The 23,614-nt window shown below is 38.1% G+C and overlaps 1 protein-coding gene across 2 annotated transcripts in view; it reads right to left on the minus strand.

The window, feature by feature from the left end:
- lrsam1 (leucine rich repeat and sterile alpha motif containing 1) overlaps positions 1-23,403 on the minus strand; it is a 43,745-nt gene extending 20,342 nt beyond the window's left edge. The window contains exons 1-17 of one of the 2 annotated variants that reach the window (XM_057819271.1): positions 23,237-23,403; positions 20,884-21,074; positions 18,829-18,885; positions 16,369-16,413; positions 16,194-16,271; positions 14,801-14,869; positions 13,417-13,501; positions 13,202-13,323; positions 12,997-13,087; positions 11,793-11,902; positions 10,333-10,362; positions 9,871-9,993; positions 6,346-6,485; positions 6,225-6,269; positions 6,056-6,126; positions 3,921-4,020; positions 3,728-3,815 (exon numbers count right to left, since the gene is read on the minus strand). In XM_057819271.1, coding sequence (XP_057675254.1) covers positions 3,728-3,815; positions 3,921-4,020; positions 6,056-6,126; positions 6,225-6,269; positions 6,346-6,485; positions 9,871-9,993; positions 10,333-10,362; positions 11,793-11,902; positions 12,997-13,087; positions 13,202-13,323; positions 13,417-13,501; positions 14,801-14,869; positions 16,194-16,271; positions 16,369-16,413; positions 18,829-18,885; positions 20,884-20,955 — 1,326 coding nt within the window. In that variant the 5' untranslated portion in view covers positions 20,956-21,074; positions 23,237-23,403. Of the gene's footprint in view, positions 1-3,727; positions 3,816-3,920; positions 4,021-6,055; positions 6,127-6,224; positions 6,270-6,345; positions 6,486-9,870; positions 9,994-10,332; positions 10,363-11,792; positions 11,903-12,996; positions 13,088-13,201; positions 13,324-13,416; positions 13,502-14,800; positions 14,870-16,193; positions 16,272-16,368; positions 16,414-18,828; positions 18,886-20,883; positions 21,082-23,236 lie in introns of both variants that reach the window. The other variant, XM_057819272.1, reaches the window with a different exon arrangement.
- Positions 23,404-23,614: the final 211 nt, after the last annotated feature.

Consider the following 23,614-nt stretch of genomic DNA (forward strand, 5'->3'; position numbering starts at 1 on the left):
TAGAGGTTTTCATATTCTAATGAGGACAGTATGCAAACAATGACAGAAGAGGGGAAAATAAGTACAGTAAGTGAACCATCAAATTAATTATTTTGTGCCCCCCCCCTTTTTGCAGCAATAACTTCAACCAGACACTTCCTGTAGCTGCAGATCCGTCTGGCACATCGATTAGCACTAATCTTGGCCCATTCTTCTTTGCAAAACTGCTGTAGTTCTGTCAGATTCCTAAGATGTCTGGTATGAATCACTGTCTTTAGCTCATGCCACTGCATCTCAATGGGGTTCAAGTCTGGACTTTGGCCAATCCAGAACATGCTGTTGTTCTTCTCAAACCACTCTGAAGTTGATTTACTTCTGTGTTTTGAATCATTGTCTTGTTGCAACATCCATCCTTTTTTTAGCTTGAACTTTCTGCCAGATGGCCTCAGGTTTTCCTGCAAAACGTTCAAATTCATTCTTCCATTAATAAGTGCAAGTTGTCCAGGCCCTGAGGCAGCAAGACAGCCCCAAATCCTGATGCTCCCTCCACCATGCTCCACAGTGGGGATGAGGTGTTGATGTTGGTAACAGTTCCATTTTTCCTCCACACATGACGTTATGTGTTACTCCCAAAAAATTCAACTTTGGTTTCATCAGTCCACAAAATATTTTCACCAAAATTCTGTGGAGTGTCCAAGTGCCTTTTTGTGAACATAAAAAAAATGTAACAATGTTTTTTTAGACAGCAGTGGCTTCCTCCGTGGAGTCCTCCCATGAACACCATTCTTGGCCATAGTTTTACATATAGTTGATGTCTGCACATAGATATTGGACAGTGCCAGTGATTTCTGTAAGTCTTTAGCAGACACTCCAGGGTTCTTTTTTTACCTCTCTGAGTATTCTGCGCTGAACTCTTGGCATCATCTTTGGTGGACGGCCACTCCTTGGGAGAGAAGCGACAGTGCCAAACTCTCTCCATTTGTAGACAACTTCTCTGACTGTCGATTCAGACTTTTAGAGATGGTTTTGTATCCTTTCTCAGCTTTATACAAATCAACAATCCTTAATCGCAGGTCTTCAGCCAGCTCTTTTGACCGAGCCATGATGCGCATCATACAATGCTTCTCATCAAGACAATTCTTACCAGGTGTGTTTTATCGTGAGCAGGGCACTTTAAACCACTCATCAGTGATTGGGCAGACACCTGATTTAAAATGTTTGGTAAAAATTGGTTTCAATTGCTCTTAAAGTCTAAGGGTTCACTTACTTATCCCCCTGCTTCTTCTGTCATTGTTTACATGCTATCCTCATTAAAATACGAAAACCTATAAATAATTGGGTGGTATTAGTTAAAGCTGTTTTTACATCTGTGTGATTTTGACAAAGATCAGATCACATTTGATGGGGATTTTATGCGGAAAATGTGAGAAATTCCATAAGATTTTTTCATACCACTGTATGATTGGTACCAGAGGTGGGAAGAGCAGCCAAAAATTTTACTCAAGTAAGAGTAGCGTTACTTAAAAAAATATATTTCTCAAGTAAAACCCAAAGTAGCCATCTAATGTTTTACTCAAGTACAAGTAAAAAAGTACTCATTAAAAAGAATACTCAATTGAGGAGTAACATTGTGAGTAAATGCTTACAATGTCCAGTTTTTGAAAACAATGGTATCTTTTTTTTTCTCAGCACAACTTCATCTATATGAACTGCTATTCTTATACTGTACTATAATCTATTACATTACCATATTAGGCCAAAAAGATGACACAAAAATCCTCGAATTCAGAACAGAACAACACTTGAAAAATCAAACGTCCAAAGAGCATGATCTTCTAGTAGAGAAAAACGTAGTTACCTCTGATTACTATAATGGCGTCATGTGGTTATTGGTGTGACGTCTCATTGGTGAAAGTGAGACAGCTACTGTCAGCATCTCTAGCAGATATATAGTGGGGAGAACAAGTATTTGATGCACTGCCGATTTTGCTGATTTTCCCACTTGCAAAGCATGTAGAGGTCTGTAATTTGTATCATAAGTTCTCTTCAACTGTGGGGGACGGAATCTAATACAAAAAAAACTGAAAATCACGGTGTATGATTTTCAAATAATAAATTTGCATTTAATTGCATGAAATAAGTATTTGATACATCACATAAATCAAAGTTAATATTTGGTACAGAAACCTTTGTTTGCTTTTACAGATACCAAATGTTTCCTGTATTCCTTGACAAGGTTTGCACACACTTCAGCAGGGATTTTGGCGCACTCCTCCATGCAGATCTTCTCCAGAGCCTTCAGGTTTCGGGGCTGCTGCCGGGCAACACGTACTTTCAGCTCCCTCCATAGATTTTCTATCGGGTTCAGATCTGGTGACTGGCTAGGCCACTCCAGGACCTTAAGATGCTTCTTACGGAGCCACTCTTTAGTTGCCTTGGCTGTGTGCTTTGGGTCGTTGTCATGCTGGAAGACCCATCTTCAGGGCTCTCACTGAAGGAAGGAGGTTGTCAGCCAAGATCTGGTGATACATAGCCCCATCCATCCTCCCCTCAATACGGTGCAGTTGTCCTGTACCCTTGGCAGAGAAGCAGCCCCAAAAAATGATGTTTCCTCCTCCATGTTTCACGGTTGGGATGGTGTTCTTGGGGTTGTACTCATCCTTCTTTTTCCTCCAAACACGACAAGCAGAGTTTGGACCAAAAATTTCAATTTTGGTCTCATCCGACCACATGACATTCTCCCATTGCTCCTCTGGATCATCCAGATGGTCAGTGGCAAACTTCAGACGTGTCTGGACATGCACTGGCTTCAGCAGCGGGACCTTGCGTGCGCTGTAGGATCTTAATCCATGACGGCGTAATGTGTTTCCGATGGTTTTCTTCGAGACTGTGGTTCCAGCTCTCTTCAGGTCATTGACAAGGTCCTGTCGTGTAGTTCTGCGCTGATCCCTCACCTTCCTCATGATCAGTGATGCCCCACGAGGTGAGATTTTGCATGGAGCCCCAGAACGAGGCACATTGACTGTCAACTTGAACTTCTTCCATTTTCTAATAATCGCTCCAGCAGTTGTTACCTTCTCACCAAGCTGCTTGCTTATTTTCCTGTAGCCCATCCCAGCCTTGTGCAGGACTATTATTTTATCCCTGATGTCCTTGCACAGCTCTTTGGTCTTGGTCATTGTGGAGAGGTTGGAGTTTGTTTGTTTGAGCATGTGAAGAGGTGTCTTTTATACAGGTAATAAGTTCAAACAGGTGCAGTTACATCCGGTAATGAGTGGAGAACAGGAGGGCTTCTTAAAAAAGAACTAAGAGCTGAAATATTTACTAGTTGGTAAGGTATCAAATACTTATTTCATGCAGTTAAATACAAATTTATTATTAAAAAATTATACAATGTGATTTTCTGGATTTTTGTATTAGATTCCGTCCCTCACAGTTGAAGAGAACTTATGATACAAATTACAGACCTCTACATGGCTTGCAAGTGGGAAAACCAGCAAAATCGGCAGTGTATCAAATACTTGTTCTCCCCACTGTAAAGCCAATATGTAGAGGAAAAAATGTAATGACTCTAGTGTAGCCCAAAGAAGCGGAGTAAAAGTAGTGTTTCTTCCTAACAAATCTACTCAGGTAAGAAGTATTGCGTGGTAAAACTACTTTAAGACGTCCATTTTTCTCAAAAAGTTACTCATGTAAATGTAACGCATTACTACCCATTACTGCTGCTATTAGATCACAGAAGACATACCTCCTGTAAAATTTGAGCAATGGCTTTTGATTTGTCCAAAACTTGGATGGATAGCATCTTATCAAACTTCTTCTCCAGACTCTCCATACTGTTAGAAAATATCCAGAAAGGACCATTAAACAACATAACACTTTGATTGGTCAATTAGAATAAACTGCAATATCATTATGGGATGCGTATGTGTATTTTAAACCTTCTGGAGGCCTCAGACACCAAGCTCTTTCTCCGATAGTCACTGGCTTCTTGGAGGAGGCTCACAGCACAGTTGTCAGACAGCATCTTCTGCATAGCCGCTACAAATGATACGGAGAAGTGATTTTTAAAAGAATATAAATGTGATCCAAGGTTAAGTTAGCAGGAACGAAAAAAAACAAACAAATAACTAATACTAAGCCATTTATGCCAAATAAATCATGTTAGTCCAATATCTGTAGATCACAGATCCCCGTGGACTCCTGAGCAGGGCTCCAGACATGTATTTTTTTTACGAAGAACACATTGGCCTCTAACCTCAAAGTTTAAAATCAACATTTCTACAGGTATCAGCAAATTTCATTTAATGCTTTTTAATGCCACTTTAAACTAATTTAATGCCCATGCCAGACTGCAGGTAGTTTCACACATACAAATTGTGAGTTGTCTGATAACGACTTTTTAACCGATAACCAATATTGTCCATCTACAAAAATTCGATACAGTTATCAAACCGATACAGATATAAGCGGTTGAGGATTTAACATATTATGACTACCGTAATTTTCGGAATATATGCCGCTACGTTTTTCCTTCATTGTACATCCTGCCGCTTATAGTCCAGTGCGGTTTATTTGTTGATTTAATTGGGTTAATAGGCAACACATGCCTCGTAGAATGCATTGCAACACTACAGATATACAGTAAATAATGATTAAAATTCATGTTCTGTGCCAATTATTCATTCAGTTACTGTTCCAGTTTTTTCATAAATTCCTTGTTATGGTATTTGGTAACACTTTAGTTGACAATGGCATCATAAGACTGTCATATTTACGACATGACGCTATCACGGGCATTACTGAATGCTTATCACAGATGTCAGTAAGGCTACGTTCATACTACAGGTTTTAATGCATGAATCCGATTTTTTCGTGTTTTTCCGACTCGAGTGAGGCATTAACTTGACGGTCTGAACGTGACAAGTCGCATAGAACTGGACCATTTCAAATCCGATCTGGGTCACTTTCGTATGTGGTTCAAATCCGATCTGGGCCACATTTTTCCAGACAGTCGGTCTGTACTGTCCACTCTCCCAAATCGGATTTCATGCAGCAATTACGTCATCAAATAGCGAGAGAGACCTTACCGTACCGGTGCAGCTGTGCGTTATTAGCGCCTAGCTTGCAGTTAACACGGCTTTTTGGGAAGGGCTGAGCTTGACAACAGTCATAAAAAATAAAAATGGGTTGAGGATAAGCCTAAGAATGATCGGTTTTCTGTCTGCTCCATATAAGCAATATTTCAACATTGCTTACACGGCCAAGAGTCGGGGCAAACTAACCGTGTGTGTGTGTGACATGCACGGACAGTGCGTGCATGCTATCGATCCATATAAACTTTGAATATAAGCCTAAACGGGGATTATTTATGTCTGTTATTTGTGTCCTCCTTTTGAAAAGCAAAATATGAAAACCCTGGAATGGCGGATGACGTGTGTCATTTGTTTTGATGCTTCTGCGCATGCGGGTCTTCATGCTCAGCGCGTGTCGGACTCCGAATTAGTGCGCATGCGTAATACTTGAACGGTCTCAATGGACAAAGTCAGTCTGAACGGGCACGCCAAAAAAACAGATTTGACAAAAAATGGATTCGTGCATTAAGACCTGTAGTATGAACGTAGCCTAAGTGTCATCCGGCAAATTATGTTACTAACTCCATTTACGTCCAGTTGGGATCTTTTACATCCATTCAAAAGTGAAATAATTTGCCAGATAACTAGTATCTACTTTATGAACAAATGCCGTTTTCATGGCTAATTTGGTGGATGGCGGCTTATAATAAGGTGCGCCTTATGGTGCGAAAAAAAAAAAGTTGTTTTAACCATCAGGTTTACAAAATATTTAATGCCTCACAAACATTTTTAGGCCTGAATTTTGAGAAAATCCAGTTAATGACTTTTAATGCTTTTTATTGACCCAAATAAACCCTGTTAATGACATAAGTAGAAAACCGAAAGTCATGGATTGAAAAACGACTTGTAAACTGAATATTCAAATTTCTACTCATTTGCACTGTATGACTCATCACATTTCCATTCTTAACCAAAAACTGAATTCATATGAGGCTACGTACCGGCTATCTCTCTCTTCCTCAGAGAGTTAGCTTCTTCCTGTGTGATGGCAGTCAGATGCTCCATACGGATCCTGATTTTATTCAAAGAGCCATATAAAACGAGTTTAAATATTAATCAATAAGATAAACAATAATTCATTCGTCCTGTGAGAAATTATTTTCCACTCACCGGTCTTCTTCCATGGATTGGAGAAACTCAGCACTCTTTTTCTGCCTGCAGAGGTCGAAACATAATATAGGTCATTTATCAATTGGGAACAAGCAACTCCACAGTGACCTTAATGTACTACCTGTGGTTATCCAACAGCATGTTAGTGATTCGACTGCTGATGCTGTCTTCAGCTTGTCTTACTTTGTCCAACAACAGTAATCTCTCCGACTCCTGGGCACGCTGCTGCATGGTGACGCCCTGCTCTAGCCGTTCTTGTTCCTTTAAAATCGGTGCAAAGGTGAGCTGTTTAGTTTCCGCGTGTCTGTTTACCGTATTTTTCGGACTACAAGTCAGTTTTTTAAAAAAAATACTGTAATTTCCCGAATATAACGCACACTTTTTTCCCCCAAAATCAACTTGTAATGGTGCGCATTATAAACGGGTACATGGATGGAGACAGAAATGTGTATATATATATCGTAATTTCCGGACTATAAGCTGCTACTTTTTTCGTTCATTTTGAATCCTGCGGCTTATAGTCCAGTGCGGCTTATTTGTTGATTTATTTGTGTTAGTAGGCAACCCATGCCTCCTAGCATGCATTGCAGCACTACCGATGTAAGTAACAATCAAAATTCATGTTCTTTGCTAATTATTTATTCATTTACTGTTCCAGTTGTTTCATTAATTGCTTGGTATGGTATTTGCTAATACTTTATTTGACAGCAGCGTCATAAGACTGTCATAAGACCATCATAATTATGACATGACACTATTATGGGCATTACTGAATGCTTATGACAAATGTCATTAAGTGTCATCCAGCAAATTATGTTACCAACTCCATTTATGTCCAGCTCGGATCTTTTACATCCATTCGAAAGTGAGATCATTTGCCGAATAAAACTGAATGATAACTGTTATAAGCATTCGTTAATGCTCATGACAGTGTCATGTCATAATTATGTCTAATTGTCTAATGACAGTGTTATGGCGCCACTGTCAAATAATGTCTTACCAAATACCGCAACTAGCAATTATTTAAACAAACAGGAACAGCAACTGAATAAATAATTAGCAAAGAACCTGAATTTTGATTGTTATTTACATCTGTTGCACTGCAATGCATGCTAGGAGGCATGATGGACAACAACAAAGTTGACAGCAGGTGGCATAAAAGGTTGACCCCAAGGAAGCAGTGATGGCCAAATGAAGCTTCTTGAAGCAATGAAGCTTTGCAGCCAATTGGTTAAAAGCTTCATGGTGGTTCATTTGGTCTTCTGACCGTCATATGATGCCGCTGTCTGATGAAGTGTTACCGGCTAATATCTTTTGGTGTAAATATACCATAATACAGTGAGGACAGCTGCGGCTTATAGTCCAGTGTGGCTTATCTATGAACAAATTCCGTTTTTGTGTCACATTTGGTGGGTGGCGGCTTACAGTCAGGTGCACCTTATAGTCCAAAAATTACGTTATATATATATATATATATATACTGGACTGTCTCAGGAAATTAGAATATTGTGTATTCTAATTTTATGAGACAGTCCTGTATATATATATATATATATATATATATATATATATATATATATATATATATATATATATATATATACTGTGTATATATATATATATACTGTACATCCAGTTGACGATAGCACCAACATACAGGACTGTCTCATAAAATTAGAATACACAATATTCTAATTTCCTGAGACAGTCCAGTATATACATACCGATTTTTTTTTTATTGACACGGCCACGTTGTGTTGAAGAAACGTATGCGGCTATCCGTTGCCGACCATTACGGTACCTGACGTCACCATTTTGTTTCGGTAATACTTCACTCTGATCGGCCGAATGATTTCGTCTGAGTTAAATTCAGCTTTTTATCGCTCTTCATAAAGCACAGAATTTAGTTTCTTGAACTCATTTGAATCAACGTTTATTGCAGCTCCGCAACTCGGACCATAACAAACATAACACAGACTTCCTGTGTGTGTCCGTCAACTAACCCAAATAACAATAGTTCCTATTGTTACTGTCGTGTCTGTTTTATCTTGTCTTGAAAAAAACTAGAATACTTCGAGTGCCGTGTTCAACGTTTTATTTCTTGCTTTCAATGAACTTAAATGCCGACAGTCCGGCTATAATGCGGCGCTCTTTTGTCTAGCCTCAGCGGCCCTCTGGCTCATAGACAATCACAACATAGATATGACAATACAGCAGCATGGATCCACCAGTGCCACAACATAGAACAACATAACATAGAATACCAATATGTCACAGTGTCGACAGCGATGAGCTCTCTCGGATTTCCGACTTACGTTCTCACTTTCATTTTACCGTATCAATCCATGGAAGAAACATTGATTCATCATGATGAAACGAGCAAGTTATACAGCAGCCTTTAAAAGAAAAGTCACATCTGTTTCGTTTTCTCCTAGATTCTGGTAAATTGGAGAAGTTGTCAAATCATATTATTACCGTAAATATTGTCAGTTTATGGTAATGTTTTGAACTACCAATATGCTATGCTTGTTCTGTGTTTCACCAGTCAGTAAAATGACATTTCTGTATCTGTACACGAGCTCTGTTTTCTTGTATTCTTCTATTTATTGGTGCTAAAATTAGGGTGCGTGTTATAAATGGGTAGAATAATTTCCCCTAGATTTTACAAGTAAATTTGGGGTGCGCATTATACACGGGTGTGCCTTATATTCGGGAAATTGCGGTAGTTTGACCAGCGGTGCGACTTATACTCCGGAACGACTTATGTGTGAAATCATTAACACATTACAGAGCTACTTAAAGTTCACAATGACTCACAGATGTCAAGGTCTGATCTTGACAGAGATGCTTGGAAGCAGAAACTTCAAAGCGCTGCATGCGTCAATCATCGTTTCACTTGTTAAACAGTTGCTGTGGCCACTCATTGTGTGTATATGAGTAGCTTGAGCGGATTTGAGTGGACTCACTCAATGAAGTATTTAATAAAGACAAACGTTTTTCTACTTTTTGTTTAAAAATAATTCAGTGGAACAGTAACATGTTTAAAACTTCTCATAAATATATACACATAAAAGTCCCCATTAACTGCAAAAAACAAGGGATCATTGTAAAATATCATTCCATATGTTACTTTATGAATATACAGCAAGAGGACGCTGTGTTTCAACATTGGCGGTAATATAAAAACAAATAAAGAGGGTTGAACAAAATGGCCCCGAAAATAAAATCATATTTTCTAGATTACAAACTGCAAGTAGTAAAATATGTTTATGTGTCATGTAACGTTAGCATACCGTAGACGTACTCACAGCCTGCTGGTCTCTATTGTATTTTCATTTTAAATTGCCTTTCAAGAAGACACATCTGTTATTGGTGTTGGATTTTATCAAATAAATTTCCCACCAAAATGCGACTTATATATCAGTTGCACCGGGGTATATTTTTTTCCTTTTCACTGCGCATTTCTTAGCTGGTGCGACTTATGGTCCAGAAAATACGGTAATTTCTAATTTGACAACTCTTATAGTCCCAAAGAGAGCTCAGGTCAGAAACAAACATGGGACTAGCATAAACAGATCCAGTTGAGTAGCTCCAAAAAAAAAAAAAAAACTGATTGCACTGACTACAATGAATAAGAACAGCATACCAAGCGAACTGAGTTCAGTATATCCACTTTATGAGAGGTGTTCATGAGTAAAAGCTGGGTGTGCTCATTTTGTTTCTCCTCTCGGTGTCGCTCGAAGGCCAGTTTTTCCTCCTGTTTCTGAATCTGAAAGAAAAAAAAAAAGATGACTAAGCATATTAGTTGTGCTCATGCATTATAACACCAACTAATTCCTGCTCAACCAAATCCTGTTTGGCCTCTTGTTTTGCTATTTGAAACCGCTTCTGTGCTGTAAAGCCTAGAGTGTTTGCAGTGAAGTAACCAGGATAGGTGGGAAGAACAAAAGCTTTGTAAACATTGGGGAAAATGAACCATCGGGGAAAAGGAACCATCATGGAGATGAGTGTGAATATAGGTTGTAGAAAACAGAAACAATGACATTAGCAGTACTAATCTAAAACAGCATGAAATCCTAAATGAAACATAAGTATTAAAGAAACCTACCTTTCTCTTCTCGTATTCACTGAATTTATTCTGCAAGAAAAAGCCATGAGACGAAGTGAACATGCACATCTAAACCATTACAAGAGTGTAACGACTTGGGCTATATATATATAATGTAATCATGATATGAGTCATACACGTGTGCTTTTTATGGAAAATAATTATTTTTGTTTTGATGGTAATAATGTTGATCTGTGGCTGTGGGTTTAGACTCACCTAACGGACTGCATTTGTTGCAATTTATTTAGAATATTTCAGTTTTTTTATTTATTTTAACCATAAACTTCATAATGTATGTCATGACACATTCCTCATTCACTGCGTCACGTCTTCCCGAAGGGGGCCGTCCCACACTCCGCAAATTTTACTTTTTTTTTTATTTTTATTTTTTTTATTAATAATTTTTACTTAATAAAAATAACTGCCCATTTTAGCCAAGAATCGAGACCATTTTACTTCCATATCTATAAAGAATTCAGGGATTTAAGCATTTATTCACAAGAAATTTCAACAGAAAAAGCTCTTTGTTAACATATGGCAGCCGCTAATTTGCTAACTGACTAGCATCATAGTTCGCAATATTTACGTAAAATAAATGCTTACTGCACGTTTTTTTGCTTTTAACCAATAATCGAGACTGTTTTACGTTCATATCTATAAGGAATTCAGGGATTTAAGCATTTATTCACAAGAATTTTAAACAGAAACAGCTCTTTGTTTACATATGGCGGCCGCTAATTTGCTTGCTGACTAGCATCATAGTTCGCAATATTTACGTAATATGAATGCTAACTGAATGGGTTTTTTTTGCATTTAACCAAGAATCGAGACCGTTTTACGTCCATATCTATAAAGAATTCAGGGATTTAAGCATTTATTCACAAGAATTTTCAACGCAAAAAGCTCTTTGTTTACATATGGCGGCCGCTAATTTGCTTACTGGCTAGCATCACAGTTCGCAATACCGTACTGGCCCGGATATAAGATGGTGTTTTTTTCATTGAAATAAGACCGAAAAAGTGGGGGTCGTCTTATATTCACGGTCTAGAAGGTTAGACTTTTCTCTCAAATATATTATCATAATCATTTGTTTCAGAGGTACTGTAATTATCATAGTTCATAGTTCGCAATATTTACGTGAAATAAATGCTAACTGCGCGTTTTTTTTGTATTTAGATGGGCCCCTTCTGAATCGGCACCACGCCCCGTCAATACATTATGAAGTCTATGTTTTAACTTAACATTACATTCATGCTCCAATTTGCTAATATGTTGTTTTGGGGAAAAATCCTGTTCAATGGGGAAAAAAAATGTTTTTTATTTTTTTTAACCCAGACATCTCAGAACTACACATTTTAAAGCTCTAATTACAATACCGTGAAACCGTGATATTTTTGCTTAAGGTTATCATATCGTCAGAATCTCAACCCGGCACATGCCTTGTACAAGTTGTCATCTACCTGCCAAGCGTCATCTACGGCATCCACACAGTCAGAGACGAGTTGGCCACTGTCCATTTCCAGCACAGGTAGAAGATACTGGGATGGGGGGCAGTACTCCTCTCCCAGCTCTGGGGGTAAAAAATTCTGTGAAACTCCATATAATCATTACTATTGAATTGTGTTAATGTGCCATCCTTTAACTAGCCTTAGTACTGTGTAGTGAAATGAAAATACACACACACACATAAAGAAAAAGAGGATGTGTAGAGGATAGAGCTGGGAATCTTTGGGCACCTAACGATTCGATTACGATTCAGAGGCTCCGATTCGATTCTGAAACGATTATTGATGCACCCCCCTCCTTTTTTTTTTTTTTTAATGTTTTGTACATTAGTTCCAAAATTGTTCAAAAATACTCTCAGGCTAAACCAAACTACTATTTCAGTATCAAGTTAACATATAGCAGTAAACAAATATACAAAAATAACAGTAAATAAACACCTCCAGTCCCCATTCTGTATAAGCAGCTTTAAACTACATTCAATTAATTTAATGTTGTGAATCAACCGTTAAAGTTGTTAAAACTGCTCCCGTTAATCCATAATTTCCCTTTTGTTTACTTTCGACATGTGAAAGTTTTAAAACTATTTTAAAGATAGATTCAAGTCAGTATTTTACCGATTTAGGAGTATTTTAGATAAAAAGTTAATTAGGTTTGCTTGGAAGGTTCGCTACAACAGCCTTGCAGGGAAGTTTACTGCTTTAAGATGACGGCCGTTTACTAACTCCCGCATTTAGCTTTTTGTAGGTGTGCTGCTAACGCTACAGAATCTATATTGCATCTAATCCTATATAAATGATATCTACCGTAACATTATGTGGATGTACTTTGTAGCAGCTTTTCGGCAGCAGTCAGGTATGTCGTTGTGTTTTTTTTATCTCGTGGCATGAGTTGAGCTAGAGCCGTGAGTTGAGCATTGGCATTACGCGAGGGGCCGGGTAATGAGAAGCATGATGTTTAGCTACTCTCGCACCGTTGCTCATTGACCGCGCGGCGCGCTGAGTGTGTTGTACTTCCGCTTTACTTGGCATATTTCAATAATCGGAATTTGGATGTTTGTGAATCGTTCTCGAATCTTCCACGGCCAAATCGCGAATAATCTAAGAATCGGAAATTTTGCACACCTCTAGTAGAGGATCATAAAATGGAAGTCAAACTCACCAGAGCATAGGAAGTGCTGGATGTTTTCTGTACCTTCCATGCACACAGATGCAGGAGGGTAAGTCATTGTGGCTGCATCTAGTATCAAGTTCTGTCATAAAGGATGTAGACACACACATACATACCGTACTTGCTGTGAGAAAATGTTTCACTATTTTTTTATCGAAGCCATTGTGGGAATTGAAATTCCAAGGCCAAAACATACCTCCAGTGTGCGGATATAAGCGAAATTTTGGGGAATCTGGATGATGAGGTTGTCACTCACATCCAGGGTACGCAAACTGGACAGAGAGCTAATTGTCGAGGGTAGTTCACTCAGACAGTTGCCTAAAGAGAAAGGGAGAGTCCCACAGTAAATACAAATTGACACGGAGATATCAAATCGAAGACTTCTCTAGAAAAAAGGAGTGAGAATTTGACCTTTCAAATTGAGTGTCTGTAGCAGCCGCAGATCCCCGATGGATTCTGGAATGACTTTCAAACGATTTTTCTCCACATTCAAAATCTGAAAATGAGTTACATGAGTTAATTACAGTGGAATGAAGAACTATCTGAACTTTTTGGAATTGCTCACATTTCTGCATAAAATCACCATCAAATGTGATCTTTGTCAAAATCACACAGATGAAAAAACAGTTTCAGTTTTAACTAAAACCACCCAAACATTTAGACGTTTTCATATTTTAATGTGGATAGCATGCAAACAATGACAGAAGTGGGAAAGCAAGTAAGTGAACCATCACAATTAAAATTTTGTGGCACCCCTTTGGCAGCAATAACGTCAACCAGACGCTTCCTGTAGCTGCAGATTAGTCTGGCACATTGATCAGGACTAATCTTGCCCATTCATGTCGACAAAACTGCTGTAGTTCAGTCAGATTCCTGGGATGCCTGGTACGAATCGCTGTCCTTAAGTCATGCCACAGCATCTCAATGGGGTTCAAGTCTGGACTTTGACTTGGCCACTCCAGAACGTGGATTTTGTTCTTCTGTAACCATTCTGAAGTTGATTTACTTCTCTGTTTTGGATCATTGTTTTGTTGCAGCATCCATTGTCCAGGCCCTGAGGCAGCAAAACAGCCCCAAATCATGATGCCCCCTCCACCATGCTTCACCGTGGGAATGAGGTCTTGATGTTGGTGAGCTGTTCCATTTTTCCTCCACACATGACGTTGTGTGTTGCTCCCAAACAATTCAACTTTGGTTTTATCAGTCCAAAAAATATTTTGCCAACACTTCTGTTGAGTGTCCGAGTGCCTTTTTGCGAACATTAAACGAGCAACAACAACTTCTCTGACTGTCGATTGATGAACATCCAGAGTTTTAGAGATGGTTTTGTATCCTTTCCCAGCTTTATACAAATCAACAAACCTTGATTGCAGGTCTTCAGACAGCTCTTTGGACCGAGCAATGATGCACATCAAGACAATTCTTACCAGGTGTGTGTTTTATAGTGGGCAGGGCAGCTTTAAACCACTCATCAGTGATTGGGCACACACCTGACTTCAATTTTTGCTAAAAATTGGTTTCAATTCCTTTTTAAGTCTCCTTAGGCAGAGGGTTCACTACTTATTTTCCCCTCTTTCATCATTGTTTGCATGCTATCCTTACTAAAATATGAAAACCTATAAATGTTTGGGCGGTTTTAGTAAAAACAGACATTGTTTTTTCATCTGTGTGATTTTGACAAAGATCAAATCACATTTGATGGGGATTTTAAGCAGAAATTTGAGAAATTGCAAAAGGTTCAGATACTTTTTCATACCACTGTGAGTAATCTAAAGTCAGTTCAGTGTTGCTTTACCTGCAAAGATGTCAACTTCCCAATGTCCTCAGGGAGTGAATTGAGTTTATTATCATGTAAATCCAAAACCTATAGTGTAAAAGAATCAAATATTTTGTCTTCGTCAGAAAATGTGAGTGGAAAGCAAATTTTTAAAATGTAAACAATAGGGTTATTCAGATCATGTTTTTTTGCTCCCGATCCGATCCCGATCGTTTTAGTTTGAGTATCTGCCGATCCCGATATTTCCCGATCAGATTGTTTTTTTTTTGCTCCCGATTCAATTTCAATCATTCCCGATAATTTTTCCCAATCATATACATTTTGGCAATGCATTAAGAAAAAAATGAATAAAACTCGGACGAATATATACATTCAACATACAGTACACAAGTACTGTATTTGTTTATTATGACAATAAATCCTCAAGATGGCATTTACATCATTAAGATTCTTTCTGTGAGAGGGATCCACGGATAGAAAGACTTGTAATTCTTAAAGGATAAATGTGACTTTGTATATTGTGACTAAATATTGCCATCTAGTGTATTTGTTGAGCTTTCAGTAAATGATACTGTAGCCATTTAACTTCTGCCCAAATGCATGATGGGAAGTGCAACCATGACTGTGCGTCGTGGTACCAATTGATATCTTCTCTGCGTTGGGAAAGAACATAGGGTGTTAAGAAAAAGATCAACTACTACGTTTCTTCCCCACAATGCATCCCACGATCATTCTAATCATTGGGAGAGGGAGTGTAAGGCTTTAGCCATTTAAAAAAAGGCTCCAAAAGCTGCCCAAATTCTCTCTATTCATTTTACGCTGCCTTTTAGCTCTATATATTGTATGGGTAAAATGGCGCCATTATAGATTGACCGCGACAATGCGTGAGTGGGTCGTGCAGCGCATGCGTTAATTGCGTTAAACATTGTAACGTGATAAATGTAAAAAATATTAATTCTCGCCATTAACGCGATAAATTTGATAACCCTACCTTAAGCTTAAACTAAAGACTCTGGAAGAGTGTAACGAATTGTCTGTAATGTTAAATACAATTAGAAAACAATTTAATTAAAAAATATACAGTATATATATTAAAAAAAGGCATGTCCGAAATTTTTTTGCCGATTCCGATACTTTGAAACTGACGTGATCGGACTCGATCGATCGGCGACATCTCTAGTAAACAAGCTTAGTATCAAAATTGGTGTTAATTTTTAGCAGAATGTGTTACTGTTTACGTAAATTTTGTGTGGATGTACAGTATTTGTCATTATAGTACTTCTTCTGTGAAATATATTTCAGCACAACACTTATCACATCACACAAAAGTGTGGGAGTATTTTGTTTGTATGTTAAAATAACCAAAATAACAATCTTTACCCAAAGCATTGTCATATTTATGTGATTTTACCTTGAGAGTGCCAAGAGAAGTGATGTCAATTCCTTTGGGAAGCAGTGACTTCAGCTCGTTGTTGTGTACAATAAGAACCTGTGGGAGCCCCACACAAAAACATTTCCGCCCTGTTCATACGAAGTAGTCGTAGTATGCACTGTATGTTCTTGTTTTTAGCTTTGTATGATCTTACCTTCTTCTGGAGAACTTTGCAAATTGAAAAGGCACCCGCTGGAACCTGCGTTAAGGGCAGAATTTAATATTCAATGTTTTCCTTTCATTGATACCACAGCCCACAGGAAAGTACATATTTATAATAAATGCAAAAGGATTTTGAGCATGTACAGTGGTATTAAAGAGAATCGGAACCTTTTGGAATTTCTCACATTTCTGCATAAAGTCACCATCGAATGTTATCTGATCTTTGTCAAAATCACACAGATGAAAATACGGTGTCTGCTTTAAGTAAAACCACGCAAACATTTATAGTAGGGCTGTCAAACGATTAAAATTTTTAATCGAGTTAACTATAGCTTAAAAATTAATTAATTGTAATTAATCGCAATTCAAACCATCTTTCAAATATGCCATATTTTTCTGTAAATTATTGTTGGAATAGAAAGATAAGACACAAGATGGATATATACATTCAACATACGGTACATAAGGACTGTATTTGTTTATTATAACAATAAATCAACAAGATAGCATTAACATTATTAACATTCTGTAAAGCGATCCATGGATAGAAAGATAAATGTTAGTACAAGTTATAGAAATTTTATATTAAAACCCCTCAATGTTTTCGTTTTAATAAAATTTGTAAAATTTTCAATCAAAAAATAAACTAGCAGCCCGCCATTGTTGATGTCAATAATTACTTACACAATGCTCATGGGTGCTGAACCCTATAAAATCAGTCGCACCCAAGCGCCAGCAGAGGGCGGCAAAACTCCATAAAACACAATTAACAAGTGAGCGTTTCACTGTACCGTCATTTAAATCTGTCTGAGCGGGACATCTGCGTTAATTGCGTCAAATATTTTAGCGTGATTAATTTAAAAAATTAATTAACGCCCGTTAACGTGATAATTTTGACAGCCCTAATTTGTAGGTTTTCATATTTTAATGAAGATAGCATGCAAACAACTACAGAAGGGGGAAAAATAAGTGAATAAACCCTCTGCCTATGGAGACCTAAAGAGCAATTGAAACCAATTTTTACCAAACATTGTAAGTCAGGTGTGTGTGTGCCCAATCACTGATGAGTGGTTTAAAACTGCCCTGCCCACTATAAAACACACACCTAGTAAGAAGTGTCTTGATGAGAAGTATTGTGTGATGTGCATCATGGCTCGGTCAAAAGAGCTGTCTGAAGATCTGCGATCAAGGATTGTTGATTTGTATAAAGCTGGGAAAGGATACAAAACCATCTCTAAAAGTCTGGATGTTCATCAGTCGACAGTCAGAGAAGTTGTCTACAAATGGAGAGAGTTTGGCACTGTTGCTTCTCTCCCAAGGAGTGGCCGTCCACCAAGTAATCAGCGCAGAATACTCAGCGAGGTTAAAGAAGAACCACAGAGTGTCTGCTAAAGACTTACAGAAATCACTGGCACAGTCCAATATCTCTGTGCGCACATCAACTATACGTAAAACTATGGGCAAGAATGGTGTTCATGGGAGGACTCCATAGAGGAATCCACTGCTGTATAAAAAAAACATTGTTGCTGGTTTAATGTTCGCAAAAAGGCACTTGGACACTCCGCAGAAGTTTTGGAAAAATATTTTGTGCACTGATGAAACCAAAGTTGAATTGTTTGGGAGTAACACACAACGTCATGTGTGGATGAAAAATGGAACAACTCACCAACACCAACATTAACACCTCATCCCCACCTTGAAGCGTGGTGGAGGGAGCATCATGATTTGAGGCTGTTTTGCTACCTAAGGGCCTGGACAACTTGCAATCATTAATGGAAGAATGATTTCAAAAGTTTATCAGGATGTTTTGCAAGAAAACCTGAGGCCGTATGTCAGACAGTTAAAGCTAAAAAGAGGATGGATGCTGCAACAAGACAATGACCAAAACACAGAAGTAAATCAACTTCAGAATGGTTTCAGAAGTACAAAATACACGTTCTGGAGTGGCCAAGTCAAAGTCCAGACTTGAACCCCATTGAGATGCTGTGGCATGACCTCAGGACAGCGATTCATGCCAGAAATCCTGGGAATCTGATTGAACTGCATCAGTTTTGTAGAGAAGAATGGGCCAAGATGAGTCCTGATCGATGTGCTGGACTGATCTGCAGCTACAGGAAGCGTCTGGTTGAAGTTATTGCAGCCAAAGTAGGAGGCCACTAAATATTAAATGTGATGGTTCACTTACTTATTCTTCCCCCTTCTATCATTATTTGCATACTATCCTCATTAAAATATGAAAACCTATAAATATTTGGATGATGTAGTTAAAGCAGACAGTTTTTTCATCTGTGTGGTTTTGACAAAGATCATTTGATGGTGATTTTATGCAGAAATGTGACAAATTCCAAAAGGTTCATACCACTGTACATAGGGTGTCAGATATAACTTGCCACTGCACATTGAAATCTTGGGCTCTAACAAGAGCACAAAATGAAAGTATTCAAGTTCTCACCTCTGACAGCTCGCAAGAGGAGATGTCCAGGATGTCATCGGCACCCGCTTCTTTTGACTAAAGAATAGTAGTTAGTGGGTAACAAATTGTCTGTAATCAGATCACACTGTTGACATGAAGAGGCACTAACAAGGAAGTTGTCATTGTCAAAATACCTTTAACTGTATAGGACATTATTTTACCTTCATATGCAACCATTACTTAAGTTAAATAAATCTCCCAGCAGAAAACATTCCATGAGTCTGATGGTCATCTCTAGACGTCAGTCATTGACAAATCATCATTTCATCCAAATTTCAAAATGTTTTCACATAAATGTATATTTAATCAGGATTGTATGGGGGGTTGGGCATATTTTTCATGAAATGTCTTCAAATTCGAACCTTAAATTGCACGTTGATTGCTTTTATTCGTACTGTTCATTGTTGCATACACATTTTAAAAAATATGTCCTTGTTTGGGCTAATTATGAATGAAAAAATTATTCTCAATCACAAATTGTTTTGAAATAATAATAGCTGGGACACACTATAATACAGTGAGGCAAATACAGTGGGGAGAACAAGTATTTGATACACTGCCAATGGGTTTCTCCCCACTGTAAGTAGTCATCCACTAATTGTGCAAGTTATCCCACTTGAAAATATTAGAGAGGACTGTAATTGTCAACATGGTTAAACCTCAACCGTGACAGACAGAATGTGAGAAAAAACAACAGAAAATCACATTGTTTGATTTTTAAAGAATTTAATTGCAAATCATGGTGGAAAATAAGTATTTGGTCAATACCAAAAGTTCATTTCAATACTTTGTTATGTGCCCTTTGTTGGCAATAACGTAGACCAAACGTTTTCTGTAACTCTTCACAAGCTTTTCACACACTGTTGGTGGTATTTTGGCCCATTCCTCCATGCAGATCTCCTCTACAGCAGTGATGTTTTGGGGCTGTCGTTGGGCAACACGGACTTTCAACTCCCTCCGCAGATTTTCTATGGGGTTGAGACCTGGAGACTGGTTAGGCCACTCCAGGACCTTAAAATGCTTCTTACGAAGCCACTCCTTTGTTGCCCTGGCTGTGTGTTTGGGATCATTGTCATGCTGAAAGACCCAGCCAAGTCTTATCTTCAATGCCCTTGCTGATGGAAGGAGATTTTCACTCAAAATCTCTCAATACATGGCCCCATTCATTCTTTCCTTTACACAGATCAGTCGTCCTGGTCCCTTTGCAGAAAAACAGCCCCAAAGCAGGATGTTTCCACCCCCATGCTTCACAGTGGGTATGGTGCAATTCAGTATTCTTTTTCCTCCAAACAAGAGAACCTGTGTTTCTACCAAAAAGTTCTATTTTGGTTTCATCCGACCATAACACATTCTCCCAGTCGTCTTCTGGATTATCAAAATGCTCTCTAGCGAACCGCAGACAGGCCTGGACGCGTACTTTCTTCAGCAGGGGGACACGTCTGGCAGTGCAGGACTTGAGTCCCTGGCGGCGTAATGTGTTACTGATAGTAGCCTTTGTTACTGTGGTCCCAGCTGTCTGTAGGTCATTCCCTAGGTCTCCCAGTGTGGTTCTGGGATTTTTGCTCCCCGTTCTTGTTATCATTTTGACCCACGGGGAGGGGAGGGAGTTGAAAGTCCGTGTTGCCCAACGACAGCCCCAAAACATCACTGCTCTAGAGGAGATCTGCATGGAGGAATGGGCCAAAATACCAGCAACAGTGTGTGAAAAGCTTGTGGCGAGTTACAGAAAACATTTGGCTTCCGTTATTGCCAACAAAGGGCACATAACAAAGTATTGAAATGAACTTTTGGTATTGACCAAATACTTATTTTCCACCATGATTTGCAAATAAATTCTTTAAAAATCAAACAATGTGATTTTCTGGGGGTTTTTTCCCCCACATTCTGTCTCTCATGGTTGAGATTTACCCATATTGACAATTACAGGCCTCTCTAATATGTTCAAGTGGGAGAACTTGCGCAATTAGTGGTTGACTAAATACTTATTTACCCCACTGTATATACACACTAATGGTAATGAGCACTTTATTTTACCCGACACAGCTGATATTCCAGTCTCTTCTTAGAATCATCACTGGGTTTCTTCTTTCTGAAGAACAGAGGCATCTTATATCCTGTCTGTCCTGCTGTCAGTCAGGCCTACTGGGTTTCACTTGGGTCACTCCACTTCAACAAGAGCCGCTTGAAAGGCTGGCAGACCAGTTGGAAAACACTCCAGACACTTTCTGCACGCAAAAAGGTAAAGACAATTTTTAATACTTAAAAAAAAATAATAATAAAATAAAGTTAGACCTGGGTTGTCGTGGCAAGAAAGCAAAGCTGAATTTTGTAATGAAATAATAAAATGAATAAATGATCATAGGCGGAGTTTGACTTTTGGGGCAGGGGTGGCACAACATGTTGATGACCCTGAAACGCAGTGCCAGCAATAAAATCAACTCACAAGAATATTTATAATAATAATTTGAAAACTAGAGTTTTTTGCTTCCCATCATTCGTGAGAGGAATTCTAAATCAGGCTGCTGGCAGGACAGCAATACTTTTCGCCAAGATCATCATCCATTGAACATGGTACGCCCGCTGGTGTCGTGCCAATGTAGTTACCTCAGTCAAAAATTGTATCCCCTGGGCGGAGCTATACGGAGGTAGATTTGTCTCTTCATTATTCGATCAAAAAAAAAAAGTTGCTTCAATCAAAATATATATTTTCAATTAAAAAAAAGTCACTTCAAGCAAAAAAAAAAAGTGTTTGATTGCAAAAATAAGTGTGAATTATAAAAAATGCATTTCAAAGCTATTTTATTTGATTTTTTTTTGATTGAAACATATTTTTTGATTGAAGTAATGTTGTTTTGGGCCACATTTTGGCTAGGACATTCGTGTCCTTATGATTCAATAAAAAAATAATTTGATTCATATAAAAAAAAAACATATTTTCAAAAGAAAAATCACTTCAATCAAAAAGTGAAAAATTTCAATCATAGAAAAAAAAAGTTTTTGAATGCGAAAAAACATTTGAGACCCAAAAAATTGCATTTGAATGCATAATTTTTCATTAAAAAAAGATTTTAGCAATCCTTTTTGTGTTTGGGCCATATTATGGGTAGGACATTTGTGTCTCTAAATCATTCAATCCCCCAAAAAGTTGCTTCAAACAGAATTTTTTTTTTCAATCATAGAAAAAAAAGTTTTTGGAATGCGAAAAAATATTTGAGACTCAATAAATTGCATTTGAACGCATAATTTTTCATTAAGAAAAAGATTTTAGCAATCCTTTTTGTGTTTGGGCCATGTTATGGGTAGGACATTTGTGTCTAAATCATTCAATCTCCTGAAAAGTTGCTTCAATCAGAAAAAAATTTCAATCAAAGAAAAAAATCATTTGAAAAACAAAATTGCCCTCCCCTATTTTTTTTTTTTTTTTTTTTAATAATATGCAAAGCAAATGACCGTCTAAGGGGCTAGTCACATTAGCTGTAAGAAAAATAATTTTGACCCATTTTAAAAATATTTTTTTGTTCAGTTCATTCATTTTTGTTGTTTGTTTTCTTGCTTTACTACTTTTGTAAATATAGGAAAGTCAATTACATGCAATGACACTTTTCAGCCACCAGGGAGCCCTGGCCCCCCTTTAAACTCCGCTTATGTAAATGATTATTTAAAAAAATAAAAGTATTATCTTTATCATCACATGTTCGTTTTCTTTACATTTCCTTATGATTACGTTACATTTTTAATGGCTGATTTTTCCTTACATAATGTTCCTGTTGCACTAATTTGATAATGGCAGGGTGTGTCTAGTGTCTACACCGGAGACGACCCACACATGCAGATGCAGACTTGACAGCATCAGGCGTTCGCTATCTATTTAGATGTTGAAATCATTTTAGTGATATTTTAGTGAAATCAAATGAACTGAAATCGATATAATTCATTTCGGTTATCCGTACCCTATCCGAGGTACATCGCGTAAATGTATTTATAGGGTCAGACCTATTCTATCGGCGATGTGGGCGGGTCATTTACGAAGTGACGCGAATTCCCGTCAATTCAATGTATAAATAATTTACAAACAGTACAAATACGAGAACATTAGTATGTTTTCTTTCCTTTCGTTTGGTTAATCATATACAAGTCTATAATGATTGACGGCCTTACCTTAAAATGTCATTGTTCCTTAGCATTTTTAAGCTAACTATTGCGAGCAACGAACAAAAAGGAATGTTGTGTTTCCTAGTAGACTGACTAATGAATTACATAGTGTTGCTATATATTTGTGTACTACTGTATTTAAAATAGAGAATCTAGTCTTTGGAAAGGGTTTACGTCAGTCACTTTAACGACGCAAAAGCCGATTAACCACGGAAAATTCTTAAAAATTACTCACCTACTTCCCGAAATCGAATATATACATGATTGCGGTCATAAACAGCAGTTTTACAACAGTCGCTTGGTAAATTCGTCTTCGGTCTTGCCCAAATGATGGACGTTTCTGTCAAAACACACGGGCCTCCTAGTGTTGTATCGGTCGCGAACGATTCGTTCTTTTTGAACGAATTGTTTGGGTGACCGAGACCGAACTAATCACCATCTGCACTGATTCGTTCTATGAAGCTGGTGGCGCTTGTTCGCTGCGTGGGAGGGCGTTGAGCAAGCGGCAGCGTCTTCTGACATCGCACACGACCAATCAGACGCCAGCCTCATCGCGGGCAGGGGAGGGAGCGGAAACAGAATCATGGCGTATGTCACTCATTTCCACGTGTGG

Source organism: Corythoichthys intestinalis, chromosome 17 (genome assembly GCF_030265065.1).
Source record: "Corythoichthys intestinalis isolate RoL2023-P3 chromosome 17, ASM3026506v1, whole genome shotgun sequence".
NCBI lineage: Eukaryota > Metazoa > Chordata > Actinopteri > Syngnathiformes > Syngnathidae > Corythoichthys > Corythoichthys intestinalis.